The 18,731-nt window shown below is 37.8% G+C and overlaps 1 protein-coding gene across 1 annotated transcript; it reads right to left on the bottom strand.

Moving 5' to 3' along the window:
- Positions 1 to 739: 739 nt before the first annotated feature.
- AKAIN1 (A-kinase anchor inhibitor 1) lies at positions 740 to 17,780 on the bottom strand (the record flags this gene model as incomplete). Its single annotated transcript, XM_048289168.1, has 2 exons — positions 740 to 2,021; positions 17,501 to 17,780. Coding segments are annotated over 2 exons (471 nt in total), but the record flags the coding sequence as incomplete, so codon positions are not given.
- Between the last annotated feature and the right edge of the window lie 951 nt (positions 17,781 to 18,731).

Here is an 18,731-nt window from a genome sequence, read left to right as displayed (position 1 = left end):
TCGTCTGCTCATTAGCCTCAGAACTGAGCTTTTATTCATGATCAGTTTTCTTAGGCTGAGAGCCAAGATGCAAAGAGTGCTTAGAAAAGAGTTACCTCTCAAACAAAGGTGAACTGATGAAAAAGCTAATGGTAAAAAAATTACTATTACAACAAACATATACATGCCTCAAGACCCAATTATTTTCACCTTTCAAAGTTTGCTTGACTGGAAAAATTCACCCAGTGTCTATAGAAGTGAACCACCTGTGTACTTGCAATCCAGGCCAGTTTTCGTTAGTAGATGATTTGGAACACTTTTAACCATGTTGAATTCTTCTTTGCATTTTTAAGTGAAAGAAGATTGAGCTAAATCACTATCTTGTATGAGTCAGTGCTGTTAAATTGGAAAAAAAAAAAAGAGAAAGAAAGCAGATTACAAAGACTTAATATTACAGTATGTGGTTATTCGTGACTAAGCCGCTGTCCAGGAGAAGGAATCCCAAAATTGTTTAACACAAGCAACAGGACTCAGTAAGTAATAGCCAATTATTTAACCCACAGTCTCTTTGAGGATCATCTAGCTGAGCAGAAAAGCCATTAAGAAAGTTTTGCAGGGCATTCTTCTTCCTCTTTGTATTTCCAGGCATATTACTACAGGAATTCATTTGAAGCAGAGCTGCAAGCCATTTCTAGAATTAAATATACTGCTATTCATTTCAGATGTATAATAGTGCAATCATCATTATACAAAGGGAACATAAAAGTGAAGGGTACATTTATTTAATTTGTATTTTCAGAAACATCATGGATTTCTTCAGCTATATAGAGCAGTTAAAAGGATAAGCTCTGTATTACCAGCTTCACGCAGTGCTATTTAAGGTGAATCTATGTAAGAACTGCAAATACCTAAAGTCACTTTACACCCAGCAGGTGAGAAATACCTACCATGACAAAATTCAGATACAGTATATTTTCATTCTTAAAGACACTAATATATTCAACCTCCTTTTTTTAAAGACACTTCAGTTTTCTCTTTCTGTAGATCAAGACCCAGCAAAGTTGCAAAACTGAAGGAAATGATGGCCAATTCCTTATCATCACATCAGTTCCTTTTCTTTCAATATCAAGAAAATCAAAAGGAATAGTTTAGGCACAAGTGATTTTTATGCAGAAGTATAGAAGTATTTCAGTAAGTAGACTAAAACTTCAGTACTTAACTTCTTTTAAAAAAATACATAGATCATAGGTATATGATCATAGTCATAGATCACAGTCACTGCAGTCTTACTGGATTGGTTTCTTTTTTTCCCCAAGACGAATAAATAAACTGGTTCACAGAACTTACCAAATCCACTTTATACTGCCATTTCACATAGTTCATGTCTAATCAAAGCAAAGTACAAACCCGTGCTCCAAGGGAGCCTGAAAGCATTCTGCTACACCTGACAGTAAACAATTTCTTCAGCGAAGACAGCTTCAGTGAACCCAACAACACAAAGAAGAGCCCGTCCAGCTGAACTGACGTAAACGTTGCACGGAGAACTTAGCATGAAAGTGCACTGGCAACAAGCTTTTGAGAATAAGCTCATATCATAAGAGCTTGTGCTTGGAACTACTTTTACAGCTGTGGTTATCATTTCTGTTAAGAGGCACTGCATAAATATGGAGTCATTCATCTAATGCACTTAATATTTTTCAGCTGAGGACTATTTCAGTTTTACCCTATGTCTAGGTGTGATAATACTTTGGTTTGCTTTACAGCAGTAGCATTGCACTAGCAATACAGCTGATACTAAAGAGAAAGCTGAAAACACTGCAGACTGGAGTTGAAAAACCCCTATCTGCTCCTTTACTTCTTTTCGTGCTTCTTGGTTAGTTTTCCTCTTTCTAGTTGGAGGCTTGCACTGGTGTTTGTTCGTTTCTCCTTTTGCTGGCTCTCCTGGGAAACTTGTTGCACTGCTCGGAGGATAGCAGTCTGCACAATCTGCTTGCTGGCAATCTGCAGCTTAACTTCATCTTGCTCCATCCCTGGCTTCTCACCTGCCAGAGCCAAACAAAAAAGAAAAGGAACTAAGAACTTGGGGCTACTCCGTGAAAACATGAAGGACAGAAAAAGAGGAGGGTGGGGAACAAAATTATAGAGTGACTGAGGACAGTTTGTTACATAGGAAACCTGCCAATACTGAAGATGATGAATTAGGGTGGAAAGTGCCTCTGCCTGCTCAGTGCCAAAGGACTGAATGAAGGGGGAGACTTTGAGTCATACAGCTCGATTACCTACTCCCCAGCTCTGGGGACAGCTGTGACTTCACAGCTGAAACAAGCACAGATGCATTTTTGCAGTAAGACAAGAAAGGAAGGTTTTCTCATCCAGCTGTGAATCACATCCTTTTTGACTTGAGCTGTGCTTCTGGATGGGGAATTGGACTTTATTTTGCAAGGCTGACATGTACTCCCTCACCACCATACAGAAAAAAACACTGCTTCATTAACATTTTTTTTAATTTTACTTCAGACTGAAAGCCCTCATTCATCAAATTCCGATTGACTTCAAGGTACAAAGTTTTATTTAGTGCAGTTCATTAACCCTTAAATAGATTTTCAAAAATATTTGCAAAATATTAAGAAACATTCAGATTCTGGTAGGTAAAACAGAATATTTTCTATGGCAACCTGACAAATATGTATTTTTATGTGAAACTTCCTTGTTTTGCTAGAGTGTTAAAATCTGGAGAACAGTGAAGTAATGTAGTGTGACTACAGACATCTGGTAATGAAGAAGAGTAGTTTATGTCAGAGGGTTTCTCTTTGGAAGTATTTTGGCTCCTAACAGAAGTGGCAATTTGGACAATAAAGAATGCTTCATAATGGTCAAAGCTGATACTGATTTAAAAAAAATAATTCTGATGTATACCTATTGGCATGTAGGAAATTAGTTGTTTATTGAAATGCTTAGCCTAGGTGCTTATTGACATAATTAGATTTGATTTTAAAGGTTTTAAAGATACTCATCTCGGTTTTTTCTTAATTGACTGCTATGCTCAATTATTTCATTAAATAGGATTTGTAGTTTACTGCCTGTTTCAATGACATATCTTAAGAATTGTGTCCTGAGAGAAATCAGAGCGAATTAAAGGTCAGGTGCCTTTATGAGAGGTCCATACCTGGAACTGTGATAAATTCCCACTGTTCTTTCAGAATTTTTTTCAAGGAAACTTGAGATGGAAACAAAAAGAGAATCATTTGTTTCCTTAGGGAATATGCTATTAAGATACCATATGCTTGAGGGAAGAGACAAGTTCCTGCACCTGGGTCAAGGCATTGCCTGATGTCAATGCAGACTGGGTGGTGAATTTATCACAAATAGATTTTTGGAGAAGTACTTGGGAATACTGGTAGACAAAAAGGTGGAAATGAGATGGCTTGTGATGCAGAAAGCCAGTTGTATGCTAGTCTTTACAAAAACAGCATGGCCAGGAGGAAAGGGAGGTGATTCTACCCCTGTTCTCTGCTCTTGTGAGATTCTGGAGTACCGTTTCCGGGTCTGGGGTCCTCACCACTGTAAAGACATGGACCTGTTGGAGCATGTCCAGAGGAGGACCACCACCAAGATGAACAGAGGCTCACAAAACTCTCCTGTGAAGACAGGCTGAGAGAGCTGGGGTTGTTCAGCCTGGAGAAGACAAGGCTCTGGAGAGTCCTTATTGTGGCTTTCCAATATGTAAAAAGATTTAAAAGAAAACTGGAGGGATTTTTGTTCATATTATATATATTCTGGCTAAAAGCGAAGTAGAAATTGGATTTAATGCTATTGAAAATGAATAATTTTTTTTAAAACCCTGCAGCTGTACTGAGGTGGCAAAGTGTCTACAAGTAAGAGGTTAAAACCCATGAAAACTTAGAAAACATGTTTTAACTGGAAAAGCTGACTGAAAAGAATTGCTTGAATTGTTGGCACAGTCAGCTTCCCTGATTCAGTTTTTTTTCACTCCTCAGCACTTGAAACAGTGGTTTTTGGATAGAATTAAGTGTTACTTAACAGATACAGTACAGATAATTCTTTACTACTCAAATATGAAGTCACATTTTATCACACAATGAATTAGTCTTCTTGTTTGGCTGAAAAAGATCAGTCAATACAGCCGATGTTCAGAAGATATGTATTAACAAAAGCATAGATAAACATGAAATTCTAAAAACAAATGAGTATGTTGGAATAGACAATGATGTTATATGAAATGTGAAAAATTTGTCAGTCCCCTAAGCCACAAACCCCCAGAATTTATTATTGAAAACATAGTCATTAAGTACATTGCTGTTGAAAATTACTCACTCTCCTGAGGGATGCTTCATTATTTATTTAGTCCTTGCCAATTAATCTACAAAATCCAATGTTTAAATATGTTTACTTTAGAAAGGTCAACCATAGCAACACTCAGTTGAAAAAAAAGAGTTTTCCAGTGCATTTCTCCCTGGGTTTTTCAGTTGTTTATTTAGGAGCAAAACCTGTCTGAAAGCACCACACAGATAAGTGAGATGTAGATTATGTCAGCTCATGTCTAACTCATTAGATGATTCTTTTATTTGCTGAGATAACCAAGAACAGAGAACCCAAAACCTCTGGACTACCTCTGCCCGGCCTCTGAGGGTTTAGGTATGCACAGAAAGGAAATAAGGCAGCTCAAATAAACTTGATTTATAAATAGTAAATAGTAAAATAGTTAGGATGATAGCAACCCAGATAAAAACAGCTAATTGGCTTTAGACACAGAGAGAGTCAAAGCTGTTGGCCTGGGGTGATATGATCAATGAGACCATTGGCAGCTTATGTGGACCATCTCAATTAGAAAGCAAGTGAAAATAATAGTTATTTTGGAGGGTGATACCTGACACTGTGTTTGACCCAGGTATGAGCCCGTGTTGGGACCATTATTTGCAGGAGCTGGATGGCCAGAGATGTCAAGCAGTCAAACATGAACATCCAGCTCCTCTGGGTGTACGGTATCTATTACAGCTGACCCAACAGGGCATGATCCTGGGCAAATGGTTCTAGATGACCCTGACTGATCAGGAGTTGCACAAGATAACTTCCAGAGGTCCCTTCCAACCACAAAACCTCTGCATTCCTGTGATTTTAGCTGGTTAGGCTGAGATAAACCACAACTTTTCCACTTCCTGAATGAGTAAACAGCAATCTCCCAAAAAGCATCCCCACTACATCCTCTTCTTCCAATTATTCATTTCAATGAAAGCAGTCAGCTAGTTTTTTTCTGAGAAGCTCCTTTATTTATTGATATGGAGGACCTTCTCTGAGGAGGAAGAAAGGGATTGAATAAGGAAAGCAGAGATGACTCATGTAAGAATCCCAAAAGGGCTGGGCTGGAACATATATCCATGTCCACCTTGCTGAAATACAGACTGCTGTGGACATCCAGACAGAAATTTGAGAGCCTATAGAATTAATCCGGGACTTTAAGAACTTCATATTTTCAATCAGGTGAAAAAAAGACAATAAGTATTTGGTGTTTGCTAAGTATTTGGTGTTTAGCTAATCAAAATAAGACTTACTAGGGTGATAAAATACAATTAATTTTTATCTATCATTTGTTAAGCTCTGAAGTATAACTAGTTAAGTTAAAATTCCATGACAAATAGGTCACTTGAAGTAATTTCTGGGAAAAACTTGAACAACATTAGAAACACATGCTGCCTATTAGTTATCCTTGTCTAAAGACTACTTTTTTCTCTTGATCTTAGAAAATCTTTACTTGTTCTCTATCTTTAGATGCTCACCCTTTATATCCACAACCCCAGTTCTGGAAATACAGAACCGAAATATCTGGGCTAAATGATGTTAAATGCAAGGCAGCAATTTAATCATTAACACATGATGAAGTCTTTTCAGCATGTTTTTATTAGCTTGTACTTCTCTCAGTAAATTTTATGCCAACTAACTCAGCAGATGAAAAGTAACTTTCAAACTCTGATCTGGTTCTGCAATCCAAAGTACAGTTCAAGAGATCCAAAAAAACATCAAAATCTTGGACTGGCTGCAGGAATCAATTACATATTCCACCTAAAACTAGTGCCATGTATCAGTGCCTTGAAATTGGCTTGCTTGATGTTCCCCATGAAGGAAAATATGGTAGCAATTTGGAAAAAGAATATAAAATATTTCAAGTAAATTCCAAGTATTCATTTCAATTAATTGAACTAATACTATTTGAAGTCCAGTAACACCTTGTGTGGAAGACTTTACATCCTCTGAAATGTTTCTAGACTATGGAATATACTAGAAATGTATACATGGAAAAAAAATAGCTACAGAGAAAAAGCATTTAACAGATCAAAAAGTTTAAGAACTTCTCTCTGGTTGCACATGAGCCTTTTCTCATTTATACATTTCATTTTCTTCAAAGTATCCTGAGTCACTTCCTTTCCAGCCTGCAATCAAAGTAGTCTCCTTCACTTTCTGTTTCTATACCCTGCAGCTATTTTCTTTCAGCTTGCTACAAGTTAAATTTATTACGCCTTATAAACACTCCTAATAAGTAACACTCTATAATGGGTAATTTGTTTGAATCAACAGCTAAGTTCTCTACTGTACCTTTTCATAGGATTGTTTGGAATATTATCATGAAGCTAAACTACCACAGGCATGATCTTGCAAAGATGCAAGTCTGTCCCAGATCAACTAATGCTGTCAATAAACAGTGAGGGAGTTAAAGACCTTTTAATTCACCTTTCCTCAAAGCCTGTAACATTTATTCTTCCTGTAGATTGTGTAAACCACTTTGAGCTTAACCATATCTAAAACTAAGAATCCCATTCCCCTAAACAAACTTCTGATCAATTTAGAACTCAGAATTACCCAAAATACATTCCCCTGTTAGCTACAATTTAAATTTATGCAACAATTCTGAAGCTGAAACAGCCAAGAAGTAAATATTTTTTCTTCATATTTACATAAGATTATGCAAGTATAGTCTAACTAAAAATTTACCATTGGTTTTATCAAATATTGTTTTGGATTGCAATAATTAATGATTATACTATTTTCTTCAGCACTGCAACATTAGAAATTTTTTTAAAATAAAAATTGATAATAATTCAACAAAAATACTGATCTCTGGAAATTCTATTTCAATTCTGTTGAAAATTATTACTATAATGTTTATAATCCAACTGACAGTGCTAATGAAATTTTTTAATGGAATGAAAGTAGAAGTAGACGAGACCGTGATGATTAGACTTCATCAGAAGGTCCAGTGTGGATACATGGGAATATATGGGAAAAGGTTGCATGTTATTACCTAAATTTTGTTTATAAACTGTAGATATTAAAAAACCTTACAGAACCTGGCAAGTTTGTAATGACATAATGTATGTGTGTATGTTGTAATGATTAACAGTAACATTCTTTGCATCAACATTGATATTCTTCTACAAGAAACCAAGTTCAGCTCTCTAACTTCCCTTTGGCATTAGGCAGTGACACATCTCTCCATCTTGTTGGACACAGCATGGAACTTCCAGATGAGCCTCCTCCAGTGAATATTTTTTAACCTGTGAATTGAAGTGGTTAAAAAATCTCCTTCTTTGATTTGCTTTAGAAGTTGTTGCTGGGATTTCAGCACAAGAAGCCTAATTTGAAGAAGAGATCCATAATCAGGAAATGTTGATGAGTCATGTTAATTACATCCAGAATGAATGAACATGGCAATCAGCCAGGACTGAAGGCTTTCCAACACATGTGCACAAACCAACGTTACGCATGAGAGTCATTAAGCTATTTACAGGATTAGAGACCCAATTTGTCTCAATGTCAGTAATGATGACAGCTCAGAGACCTCATGAAAAGGTCCTACAATGAAGTTGCAAATTTAATCTTTAAAAAAACCAAAAAAAGCACTCTTAACTGCATTAGAGTTAATTCTGCCCAGTGCCACTTCACATGCTCTAGAATGGAGCCCGGTGAGGTCCTGGCTAACAGCTATCAGCCATCAGGAGGCAATATTCACTTACCCCAATTCCTTGAGGAAGAAGGGAGGACACTGAACATATTAGAAATCCAAAAGTACTTTAATGTAGGATCCTGTGTTTTTCCAATTCCCTAACCTGCTGTGCAGGGGATTGCAACATTGACTTTCACTAAAAAAGTTAAGGTTCAGTTCAATTTTATTTTCTGCCTTAACCTCATTCCCTGCTCCTGCTGTTCAACCAGCATGGAAGAGGAACTGTATCATGAAGGGGTCCAGCACAGACTACTTTGGTCGTTGAAATAAATTTTAAGAATGAAGCTGGAATAACTCTGCTTGGAATACAAATGGGGGAGGAATATAAGAAAAAAAGAGAATAGCAGAAATGCAGATAAGCAGTCTCAAAGGACATACTAATATCTCCAGAATAGTACTTCATTGTATCTTTTTATCCGGACATTGGCTATATCTCAACTCAGGTTTTGTAATTTTTTTCCTACTGAGGTTTTACTCTTCCTTAAGATATAGGAATATCTGGAATTTTCTTGGGGATTTTTTGCTATATAAAGCTATCTCTTTAAAGACTCCAGCAAGTTATTTCATATTATTTGAAATATGCCAGCGAAAATGAGGTTTTTTTCAGATTTGGAGATTGCTGAGACCTATCTATTCTTAAGCATTTTTCAACATTTTAGTAAGATTTCTTGCCATAGTTCAATAATATTAACTAAAACCAGATTATACACTTCAATCTATATATTTTCTAGGTATTTTCACATATAGCAATAAATTCACTCCTTAAGGACTGTGTCTTTTCAGCTTTGAAGACTGAATGTAGTTCAAAATACTGGTCACTCACACTTCTGCCACACCCAAAGCCATAAATTTGATACTCAGATTTTGGTCCCAAAAAGAATATTTCTGGATTCAGTACTGTAAACTAAGATTAATTTAGCAAGGTTTTTAAGTCTTAGACTGGAGTTCAGTGTATTAAAAATAAGATATTCCCTAAAGAGCATCTGGGACCAGCTGCTTCAAAGTTAATGAAAAATTTATATTCTCTTCATCTGCACAATTTTCCTACTTCTTTTTGAGAACACATTTCAAACACTAAAATAAGAAACCTCTCTACATCAAAAGCTGTGATTCTTCCGAGGCAGGAGAGGTCCAATGGCGCAGATACAGGTTACCCATATCATAGAATCATAGATTGGTTTGGGTTGGAAGGGTGCTTAAAGATCATCTAATTCCAAACCCCCTGCCATGGGGCATCCAGAACTTCTCTGAGCAACCTGTTCCAGTACTTCACCATCCTCACAGAGAAGAATTTCTTCCTAACATCTAATCTAAATCTTCCCTCTTTTCGTTTAAAACCACTCCCCCTTTTTTTATCACTATCTGCCCATGTAAAAAGTCACTCTCCCTGTTTTTTATAAGCCCTTTTCATGCATTGGAAGGCTCCCTGAAGGTCTCCTGAAAGTCTTCCCTTCTCCAGGCTGAACAACCCCAACTCTCTCAAACTGCCTTCACTGGAGAGGTGCTCCAGCCCTCTGATCATCTTTTTTCCTTCCTTTGAACCCACTTTAATAGGTCCATGTCCTTCTTGTGTTGAGGATGCCAGAGCTGGATGCAGCACTCCACGTGGGATCTCACCAGAGTGGAGTGGGGGAACTACCTCCCTTGACCCGCTGCACACACTGCTTTTGATGTAGCCCAGGATATGGTTGGCTGTCTGGGCTGTAAGTGCACATTGCTGGCTCACATCCAGTTTTCCATCTGCCAGTAGCCCCAAGTCCTTCTCATCAGGGCTGCATTCAATGAGTTCTTCTCCCAGCCTGTGCTCATGTCTGGGATTGCATCAACCCACGTGCAGTGCTTTGCACTTGGACTTGTTGAACTTCATGAGGTTCTAAAGTTTGTCCAGGTCCCTCTGGACAGCATCCCATTTTTCTGCTGTGCCAACTGCACCGTCCAACTTTGTGTCAGGTGCAAACTTGCTGAGGGTGCACCCAATCCCACTGTCTGTGTCACTGGTGAAGGTATCAAAGAGCACCAGTCCCAAGACGAGGCCCTGAGGGACACCACTCATCATCTGACCCCCTCTACCTTCTATTTTCTACAGTTCAGGTGCTCAGAGATTCCCATCCAAAAAGAAAACATTCAGCACAGAAATCTAGATAACATTTATATAGGTCTTCTGAATCTGTATCAAAAAGCTCATTTTGATCCCCATTGAAACAACTTTTGTGTTAGAAGACTTTCAGTATCCACCACTGTACAGCATAAGTGAAGGGCAAGTTTTCAGTGGAGGTTTATTTTGCTAGCTGCTGTGTTTATATTTCTGCAGTTTTTTGTGATTTTTGGTCTTAAAGAACAATGTACTTTAATTGTTAACTATGTGCGTTAATTAAAATTTACAATACCTGACCCTGATTTTCTTTTTTAAGCGTAGAAAATAAGGAAGAGGTTACATAACCTGTAAAAAGCCAGCAAACCAGTGAAAACATCCTGCTACATTTTAGATATGTTGCAATTTATACCAGATTATTCAGTCAGAAATTGTCTGTCCATATTTCAGGTGAAGCAGAGCCCTTCTCTAGCTCTAAAATAAACCCCAAACCCCACAACATAAACCTCCAAGAAAAAAACACCCCCACAAAAAGCCCTAAATTTGCACATGCACAGAAGTACAGAAAAAAATTCTCTGCTTATTTTAGAATGTGAGTGGAGTATGAAGGCTGTAAATACAGCTATTAGCAACTGAGGCTGAGATCATGAACATATATGTGTGTAGAATCTCAGAATCACAGAATATGCTGAGTTGGAGGGGACCCATCAGCATCATTGGGCCCAACTCCTGCCCTGCTCATGACAATCCCCAAGAGTCACACCATGTGCCTGAGAGTGTTGTCCAAATAATTTTGAACTCTGTCAGGCTTGGTACCATGACCACTTCCCTGGGGTGCCTGTTCCAGTGCCGTGTCCACCCCCTGGGTGAAGAACCTTTTCCTAATATCCAACCTAAACCTCCCCTGACACAACTTCAGGCCATTCCCTTGGGCATATACACATGCACGGATATACACAAAATCATGATAGAAAGTAAATCAAACATTATATAAACCTAAAAGGCACCTTGAAAGAGCAAAACCCTTTTTTGGTTTTGTGTTTTTTTTACTTCATAGCTGTAATCTTGACAGAATCTCTCTTTACAACAGGATGCCATCACATGCTGTTTTCCACTCTTGGAACTGATTCTCTGTCTTCCTAGAGAAATATTTTCCGCTCTATTAAGAAAACTTACTTCAAGACAAAATGCAACATCAATCTGCAAGTATTTAATGGAAGCAGGAATGGATATGCAACCACTCTGTACTGATAAATTGTGAGTGGATTCACTGCCCAAAGACAGAAAATGATAGAATGACAGGGTTATTCTATCAAATATACATACTACAAAGTGAAGCAAATGCAAGTAATTCACAGGAGATTACATCTGCCTCACCATTAGAGAAATACCTGAGTAGAATATGGCTCAATTTACTTCTTCAAACAAAAAATGTCAAACTCTCTTGAAGAAAGAAGATGGCATTTTCTGGTAACACAACTACAGGATTTGGAAGGGCAAACAACAGCAACACAGAGCTCACCTGCCCTGACTTCCCTGGAAAGGCATTCTATAGGAACCTGAAATATTTTATGGCTATCCAGGTCAGCTTTTCGTTTCTGTTAACATCAGTAAAGACTCTGCTCTGATTGACATCCACTAAAGCTCTATAGAATCTTTCAAATTATTATGTAAAAAACACAATACAGATGGGTAACTAGTAGTCAAAAATTTTCAAAATATTTATTTATAAATAAATTATAAATTATTTGCTTGCAAATAGTTTTTACTTAACCTAGTATTCGTAACATAATACAATGTATTATGTCCTTAACAAAAACTTTAATAGACAAGATTGGAGGGATAGAAATAAATCTACCTTTCACTGTATTTTACAGTAAGGGCATTTTTTCAACTAGCATAATAAAACTTATAAGATTGGAATGATATTATTTATGTCTATAACAAGTACAAGAGAACAATTCACCTACAAAACAACAACTTGGAGGGACAAACCCTGGATGTAAGTGTAACTCATTCCTTTTCTATATTCACCATTTGACTTTCCTGCTCAATAAACAGTTCCAGTAAGGATATTAATAAGGATTGTATCACTTATTACCACTATGCCCCCACTATGAACCACTCCTTCAATATAGGCCATACACAGCTACTGTGATAACAGAATTCTTCTCACACCTAACCTGAATCAGATTCAATCCAGTGACATGGAAGTGAAAGGTGCCAGCCTCACTTATTCAAGCCTTCAGTTCTGTTAAAAATAATTTGAAAAAATAAATTCTGGGCCATTTTGTAATGCTATGTTGATTCTTACTTTAAAGAAAGTTTGCACCTAGGGCTGTTGATTATTTTCTTAAGCTTGCTAATTTCATCACATTTCTGAATATCTATGAACTAAATTTCTTTCACCTCGCTAATGAGATGTGCTAGTGGAGTTTCACAGCAGGGGAAAGATCAATGTGTCACTGGGAAGAGGTCAGCACAAGAAATATTTTTCCTCAGCAAAAAAAGAATAAGGAATTTCCTTCTATATGATTTCTTCCTACCGGGTGGCAAACATTTTGAACTATTGTTGAGAGCTATAAATGCATTCAGACACTTTTGGGGGGCACCTCTATGCTCACTACCAGCCATAACAAATACTGGACAAAACCTCCATTATATCAGACTGCACGAGGTTGGCAAATAGTTTTGTTTTTCACTTTCAAATTATGTCCTTCACATGGACTTTGTCAACACTAAGCTATCAAATAAGAATCCTACATGCATATACTTTTACATCATGGATTAGGGATTTCTGGGGAGGACTGCAGAACACAGAGCATTAGCAGAATGTAGCACAGCAGTTAATAAGGACAACAAGGACTGTGTCCTGCCTTGTTTTCATGGATGAAAGACACTTCATAACTGAGTGCCAGAGTACCACAGTTGGCACAAACACTGGAGATATCCCACAAGAGGTTACCTCCAAAGGAGTAAAGTTATTGGTAGCGATTTTTGCATTCATGAACAGGCCCTTCCATACTGTCTTGACCTGGGCATTGTGGACAGCGATCTGCAATAGTACCTGTAATGCTATAATAAAAAAAAATTAAAATTCTGTCAAGAAATTTCACATCTTCGTGTTCTGCAGCACAACAGGTTGTTGCTATCCCAGCTTTTCCACTGGAGAAGATCAGGACTATTCAGACCAGTAAGCACATCTGTTTCAGTATGCAGCTGCTATGTTTTCAATTGCAGTGTAATGAGATTCCTAAAATGTTTGGTACAGGATGCGCTTCTGATCTTCAGTGTCATTATACAAGTCTGCTATGCTGCTCCCAGCTTAAAGATGTTAAGAACAGCTGTGCTGCTGAAAACCTCGTTGAAAAGCTATTGGTGTTACTGTTGCACGAAAAAGGCACCAAGCAGTGAATATTCTGACTTCTCTAATGTCTATCTTTGTGTTCGCACATTTTTTAACACAAAAATATTGATACAAAAATTAATTCTATATCCTCCTCCTTCTTTTAGGACTACAGGGTGTTGAGTAAAACATCTGAGTTTCTAGTTATGGGGAAACTGTCAGGTAAAAGGAATTCTTCAAATTACACTGACAAATAACAAGATTCACCTGAAAGATGAAATCACAGAATTCAAAGCAGACACAAGCTTAAAGAAAGTGTTTGACCCAAAACAAGCTGTCAATGTAAATATTCCAATCTTTCTTGAGGTATTCAGTTCAAAACGGATTCCTTTCTAAAATAAACTATGTAAAAAAAAAAAAAGGCACAAACCTATTCAAACACAGCTTTGTACTGGATGAAACAATGATTGCAATGATGAGACTCTATAATTTGGTTATTTTATTTACGGTTTTACAGAGTAAGAGTAGTGTAAAATTCTCAAAATATACTAAAATAATCACTGAAATGATAGTCAAGTCAGATTTGCTGAGAAAACCATTTACGTAGCTCAGACATAGGTTTCTAACTTTATTCCCAAGCTAATTTTAAAAATGCAGGCCATAGCTGTGTTATATCAGTACATACATGTAAGGGCTAAGGCCTAAGACATAAGTGTTTGAGTGATTCATGGAAAATAACATCAGAAAAAGTTCTTGAAGCATGAAAAACACCTTTGTATTGTGTTTGTTCAGACAGATCATAAGTAAAGAGTATTATTTTTATCTTGCACTAGAAAAACATTTTAGGGTTGGAAATTAGCATGGAATATGCCCAAAGGTAATTTTTGGAAAAGTAAGTGGAAGTCTGCAAAGAAGTAGTTTGATTAGTAGCTGGATTAGTAACATTTAAAGTTACTCTTCAATCTGGTAAATGCTGATATTGGAAGTGATCACACTTTTGTAAACTAATGACATGCTATCAGAAGAAAGCTTGCTGCATTCTCTAATTTTTACTAATGTGTTAGAACAAATAAGTGTTTTAATACCTCTTCATTTCCTGCCTCACAGTAGCACATATTTAATCTGTGGAATTATTTGTAGTTATCAGTATTTTACAGGCTAATTTAGCATTGACATTTTTTAAAATTCTGGAATACACTATCTTCTACAGAAAATGTAAGGAAAACTTCGTAAGAAGATCAACCAATTCAAAAATGGTGACTTCTCTCTGCTTTTTGATCTAATCCAAAACCCTGAAATTTCATGCTTCTCTAGTGCAGTCTCATATGTACCTCCATCCTTACATGCAATGTAAAATAACACATTTTTGTCTACTTCTCAAACTGCCTAAAGCAGTTAAGTACAGGAAAAGTAAAGAAGCTAAACCTTGCAACGCGTAGCTTGTGTGAATTTCATGTATCATCCCCCACTGTAAGGGCAGCACAACATATGTGAATTTTCCAGAAAAAATGAATGCCCAGATACCTTATGGAGTTTGTACTGCATTTCCTATACATAAACATATCATTAATCAATCAGCGCAAGACAGTACAATGAAGGCCCAGTCAAATTAAACCAAGTAAGGAAAAACCATACTCTTCTCAGTTCCTTTCTCTGTTCTGGAACAGTCTCAACGTTAATTTTAAGTGGGAAGGAAGAATATGAATAAATGAAGAATATGAAGAATACTTTTTTGCATACCTACAAATAGCAGTACACTGTCTGAAATGAGACAGGAAGTCCAATTTTGTCATGGAATGCTGGACAATTTATAATAATTTTGATCTATCTCAGTAATATCCAGGCTTCTTTTGGGGTTGTTTGTTTTTGTGCTGCTTTGTTGTTTTATTTTTTCAACATAGTAGATAGAAGTTTTAGGGAGCTGAAGATTAACAGAAAAGTATCTACTCAGTAAACAGTCAGTAGGCTTCACCTTTTTAAAAGTCTATTTAACTTGATAAGCTGCTTCTACTTAACAGCTTATGAACACACCTCATTATTTCAGAGTTCTGAAATAACATATCCAAGACCTTAAGAAAAAGACCATCACCTTATTCATCTGCAAAATCTTATCTTTGTTGTCAGATAAATGACTTCCATACTTCTTGCTTCTGGAAGAGATTTTCCTCTTGATTGTTGTTTTGTTTTCTTTTTCCCACCCCATCCTGGAAGTTTATCATTCTGACCCTAACCATTTACAGTTAGATAAATCTTTTACTTCCTCTCCCCTTACACCCCAACAAATAAATGGAACAGAAAATGAGGTCATTCATCACAGTGAAATAAAATCAGAAAGTTGATTGAAGAAATGAAACTCATTTTCTTAGTAAACGTACAGTATTCTTACCTCATATGGCCTTAAGTACTATGAAGATTCTAAAGATGTATAAATCTCTTATTTTATTATTACTTTTTTTAATATCTGGAGAAGAGATAATGCCAGGGCAGTGCTGATTTGCAGGGAAGAAAAACAATAAAAAAACCAGGATTGTACTCAGGCTTGCTCTGTCTGAATATAATAGATTGTTCTATCATTTCTTTTACAATTTCCCATTTAGTTGCCCTATGTATTTTATGGCAACATTTGCAAGGAAACCATGGGCTTTTCTTTGAGTATAGGAAAACTGAAGAATGACTATATAAAACAGTTTTGGACAGAGGATTTTTTTCCATCTATGTATTAGAGTTGTGAAAAGAGCAATTCATGCAGTTATTAATGAGCTTTGGCGTTTGTTCTTTGTCAGCCTTTGAAGAAAAAACATGCATGTTTTCATTATTTTAGAGGTAATCTCTTCCCACAGTTTTCCAGTCCCACAGAGCATTTCAAAAACTTGTACAGCTAATGGTGACAGTGTGACAGAGAAAAGGAGTTCAGAAAAGAGCCACTAATACTGAAAGGTGTATTACAAAAAGCAGTGGCTTGTTCTATTAAGATAAATAACTTGGTCCCAATTTCACAACACAATGCATGTGAATGTACTAAATTAGAGAGCAACCAGGCAGTTAAACAGACAAACTTAATGAGATTGTTGAAAAGAGATACCTTTTTTTAAAAAAAAAAAATTAGACTCTATTGAGTTAACAAAGTTAGTCCCAAGATTTTTTTTTTAATACGAAAGTGTAAAGCTTTTGGATTCTTACCCTTTCAGAGATTGGATATTAATTTCAAAGACAAAACCTCTGTAAGCTTTGCAAAACAAAGGTATTAATAGTTATTCATTGCCAAGTTGCAGCATTTACTTTCCCTTTTCTATTGACCCACTATTTTACTGAAAGTTATACATCTTTAACAAAGTTATTTTCAAGTCATTTCCCTACAGAAGATACTATGCATGACTTACATTTACACCCTGCAGCTACTGGGCCTTTCATCCCTCTCATCCCTTTCTGATCAACCAGCTGCCTATTTCCAAGCAGAATGTACCAAATCCAATACAGATTTGCTGTAGTTTCGCTTCTTCTATGGGTTAGCACAAAAGTATACCACGAACTAGAGATTCTGCACCCTTATACAGTGAGATCTCACATTAGACACAAACTGCTGTCATCTTCAGTTTTGTTCCAGTAAAAACTGGACTGAATAAACTTTCTGTTCTCTTCCACTCAAATATTTATTTTGTTTAGGGTGGGGAGGAAAGAGGAATTGAAATTTGTAAATTATCTCCATGAGTTTCAGGGATGGTCTTATTGGCAGCCATGGGTGTGGGTGCAGAGGGGGACTCACTCTCCAGTCACTGCAAGGCCACATCCCCTTTTGTGACCCTTTTGTGTGGTCTGACAAGCACAGCCCCCTGCACACTTGTATAGGAGGGTCCTGTCCCTGATGAGAACCACAGGGGTGACCCTCACAACCTCTGGATCCACAGCTAAAGAAATCACAAACTAAACCACCTTCTTTGAAGCTACCTGCCTCTGCCTGCTGGCAGCACTGGCTCAATCATCACCCCCTCCCCGCAGCAGCTCTCCGGCACGGCCGGGGCCTTCCTGCTGGGCTACCCGGCCGGGATCGGGATGCAGCTGCCCTTACCTGGAGCGAACACCATGGTGCCGCCCGGGCGGCACGGCTCAGCACCTCGGAGAGTTCCTGGTCCTGCGGGGATCAGCACCTCGGACAGCTCCCTCCCCGCGGGGATCAGCACCACGGACAGCGCCCGTCCCGCCGGGCTCAGCACCACGGACAGCTCCCACCCCGCGGGGATCAGCACCACGGACAGCGCCCGGCCCCGCACGGCGGCGGAGGCGGCCGCGGTCCCTCCCTCCACAATGCGGCGGGGCGGGGAGGGGGCCGGGGCGCCCGCACGGACACACACACACACACACACAGAGTCTCTCTCTCTCTCTCTCTCTCTACCAGGGAACCACCAATGCCATAACTCCTTGCCCTGCAGTGGCAGCAGGGGGAAGGGCAAAAAGGAGAAAGGCAACAGCGATCTGCCCAGCAGGGAGACTGGCTAATTGCTCCTAATTATCTCTAGACAACAGTCCCGCTGCCTGACATTTTGGGGTGCACTGGTTTCACCGCAAGCTGACAGCCCTGGTAATAGGGTCCAGTGACACCGTACTTTGTCACAGTATTTTCACTTCCAAAAGCTCAAATGCTGAGGAATTTATACTCTGATTTCACAGGCCCATTAACCCAGCTGTACCCAGCACTTTAAGAGGCAACATGAATGTTTCGCCACACAAAAGATGACATCAAGGCAAAACAGTAAAGAAAATAATGAATACTAATAAAATAAAGACAGTGAAGGCCAACAGTGGAAGACTACTTAAAATTTCCTACCATCTTTTATGTTTCAGATTTAATTTACTTTTGTTTGTAGAACCCATACTCAGATTTCCTCTGGGCACTGAACTTCTACAGCAGAAGTGAGAAACACACAGCCAGATGGGACAAGATTTACAAAAACTAACTCTCCTCTTTAAGCCGAACTTGCAAGAGGGATTTTGAAAAACATTATCAGTGCAAGTTATAGAAAATACATTTTTTTAAAAATTGCATAAATGTTTGCAATATGCAATACATTTTCCAGGCACATTTTCATAACCTAGGATATTCTCACAAGCTTATTTCATTTTTTCATAATCAAGCATTTCCCAAACAGAGAATTCTCCAATTAACCTGGGATGCTTGAATTCTCAAAATAAGGCCTTATTCTTAAAATACAGGTACAGAAAAGCACTGACCTCCTTAAATAATATTGCTTATATACTTCAGCAAGAACTCAAGAGGGGCATCACTGTCAAAGTCAAACTAA

Source organism: Corvus hawaiiensis, chromosome 30 (genome assembly GCF_020740725.1).
Source record: "Corvus hawaiiensis isolate bCorHaw1 chromosome 30, bCorHaw1.pri.cur, whole genome shotgun sequence".
NCBI lineage: Eukaryota > Metazoa > Chordata > Aves > Passeriformes > Corvidae > Corvus > Corvus hawaiiensis.
The sequence above is the reverse complement of the archived record's forward strand: the minus strand, read 5'-3'. Positions and strand labels throughout refer to the sequence as shown.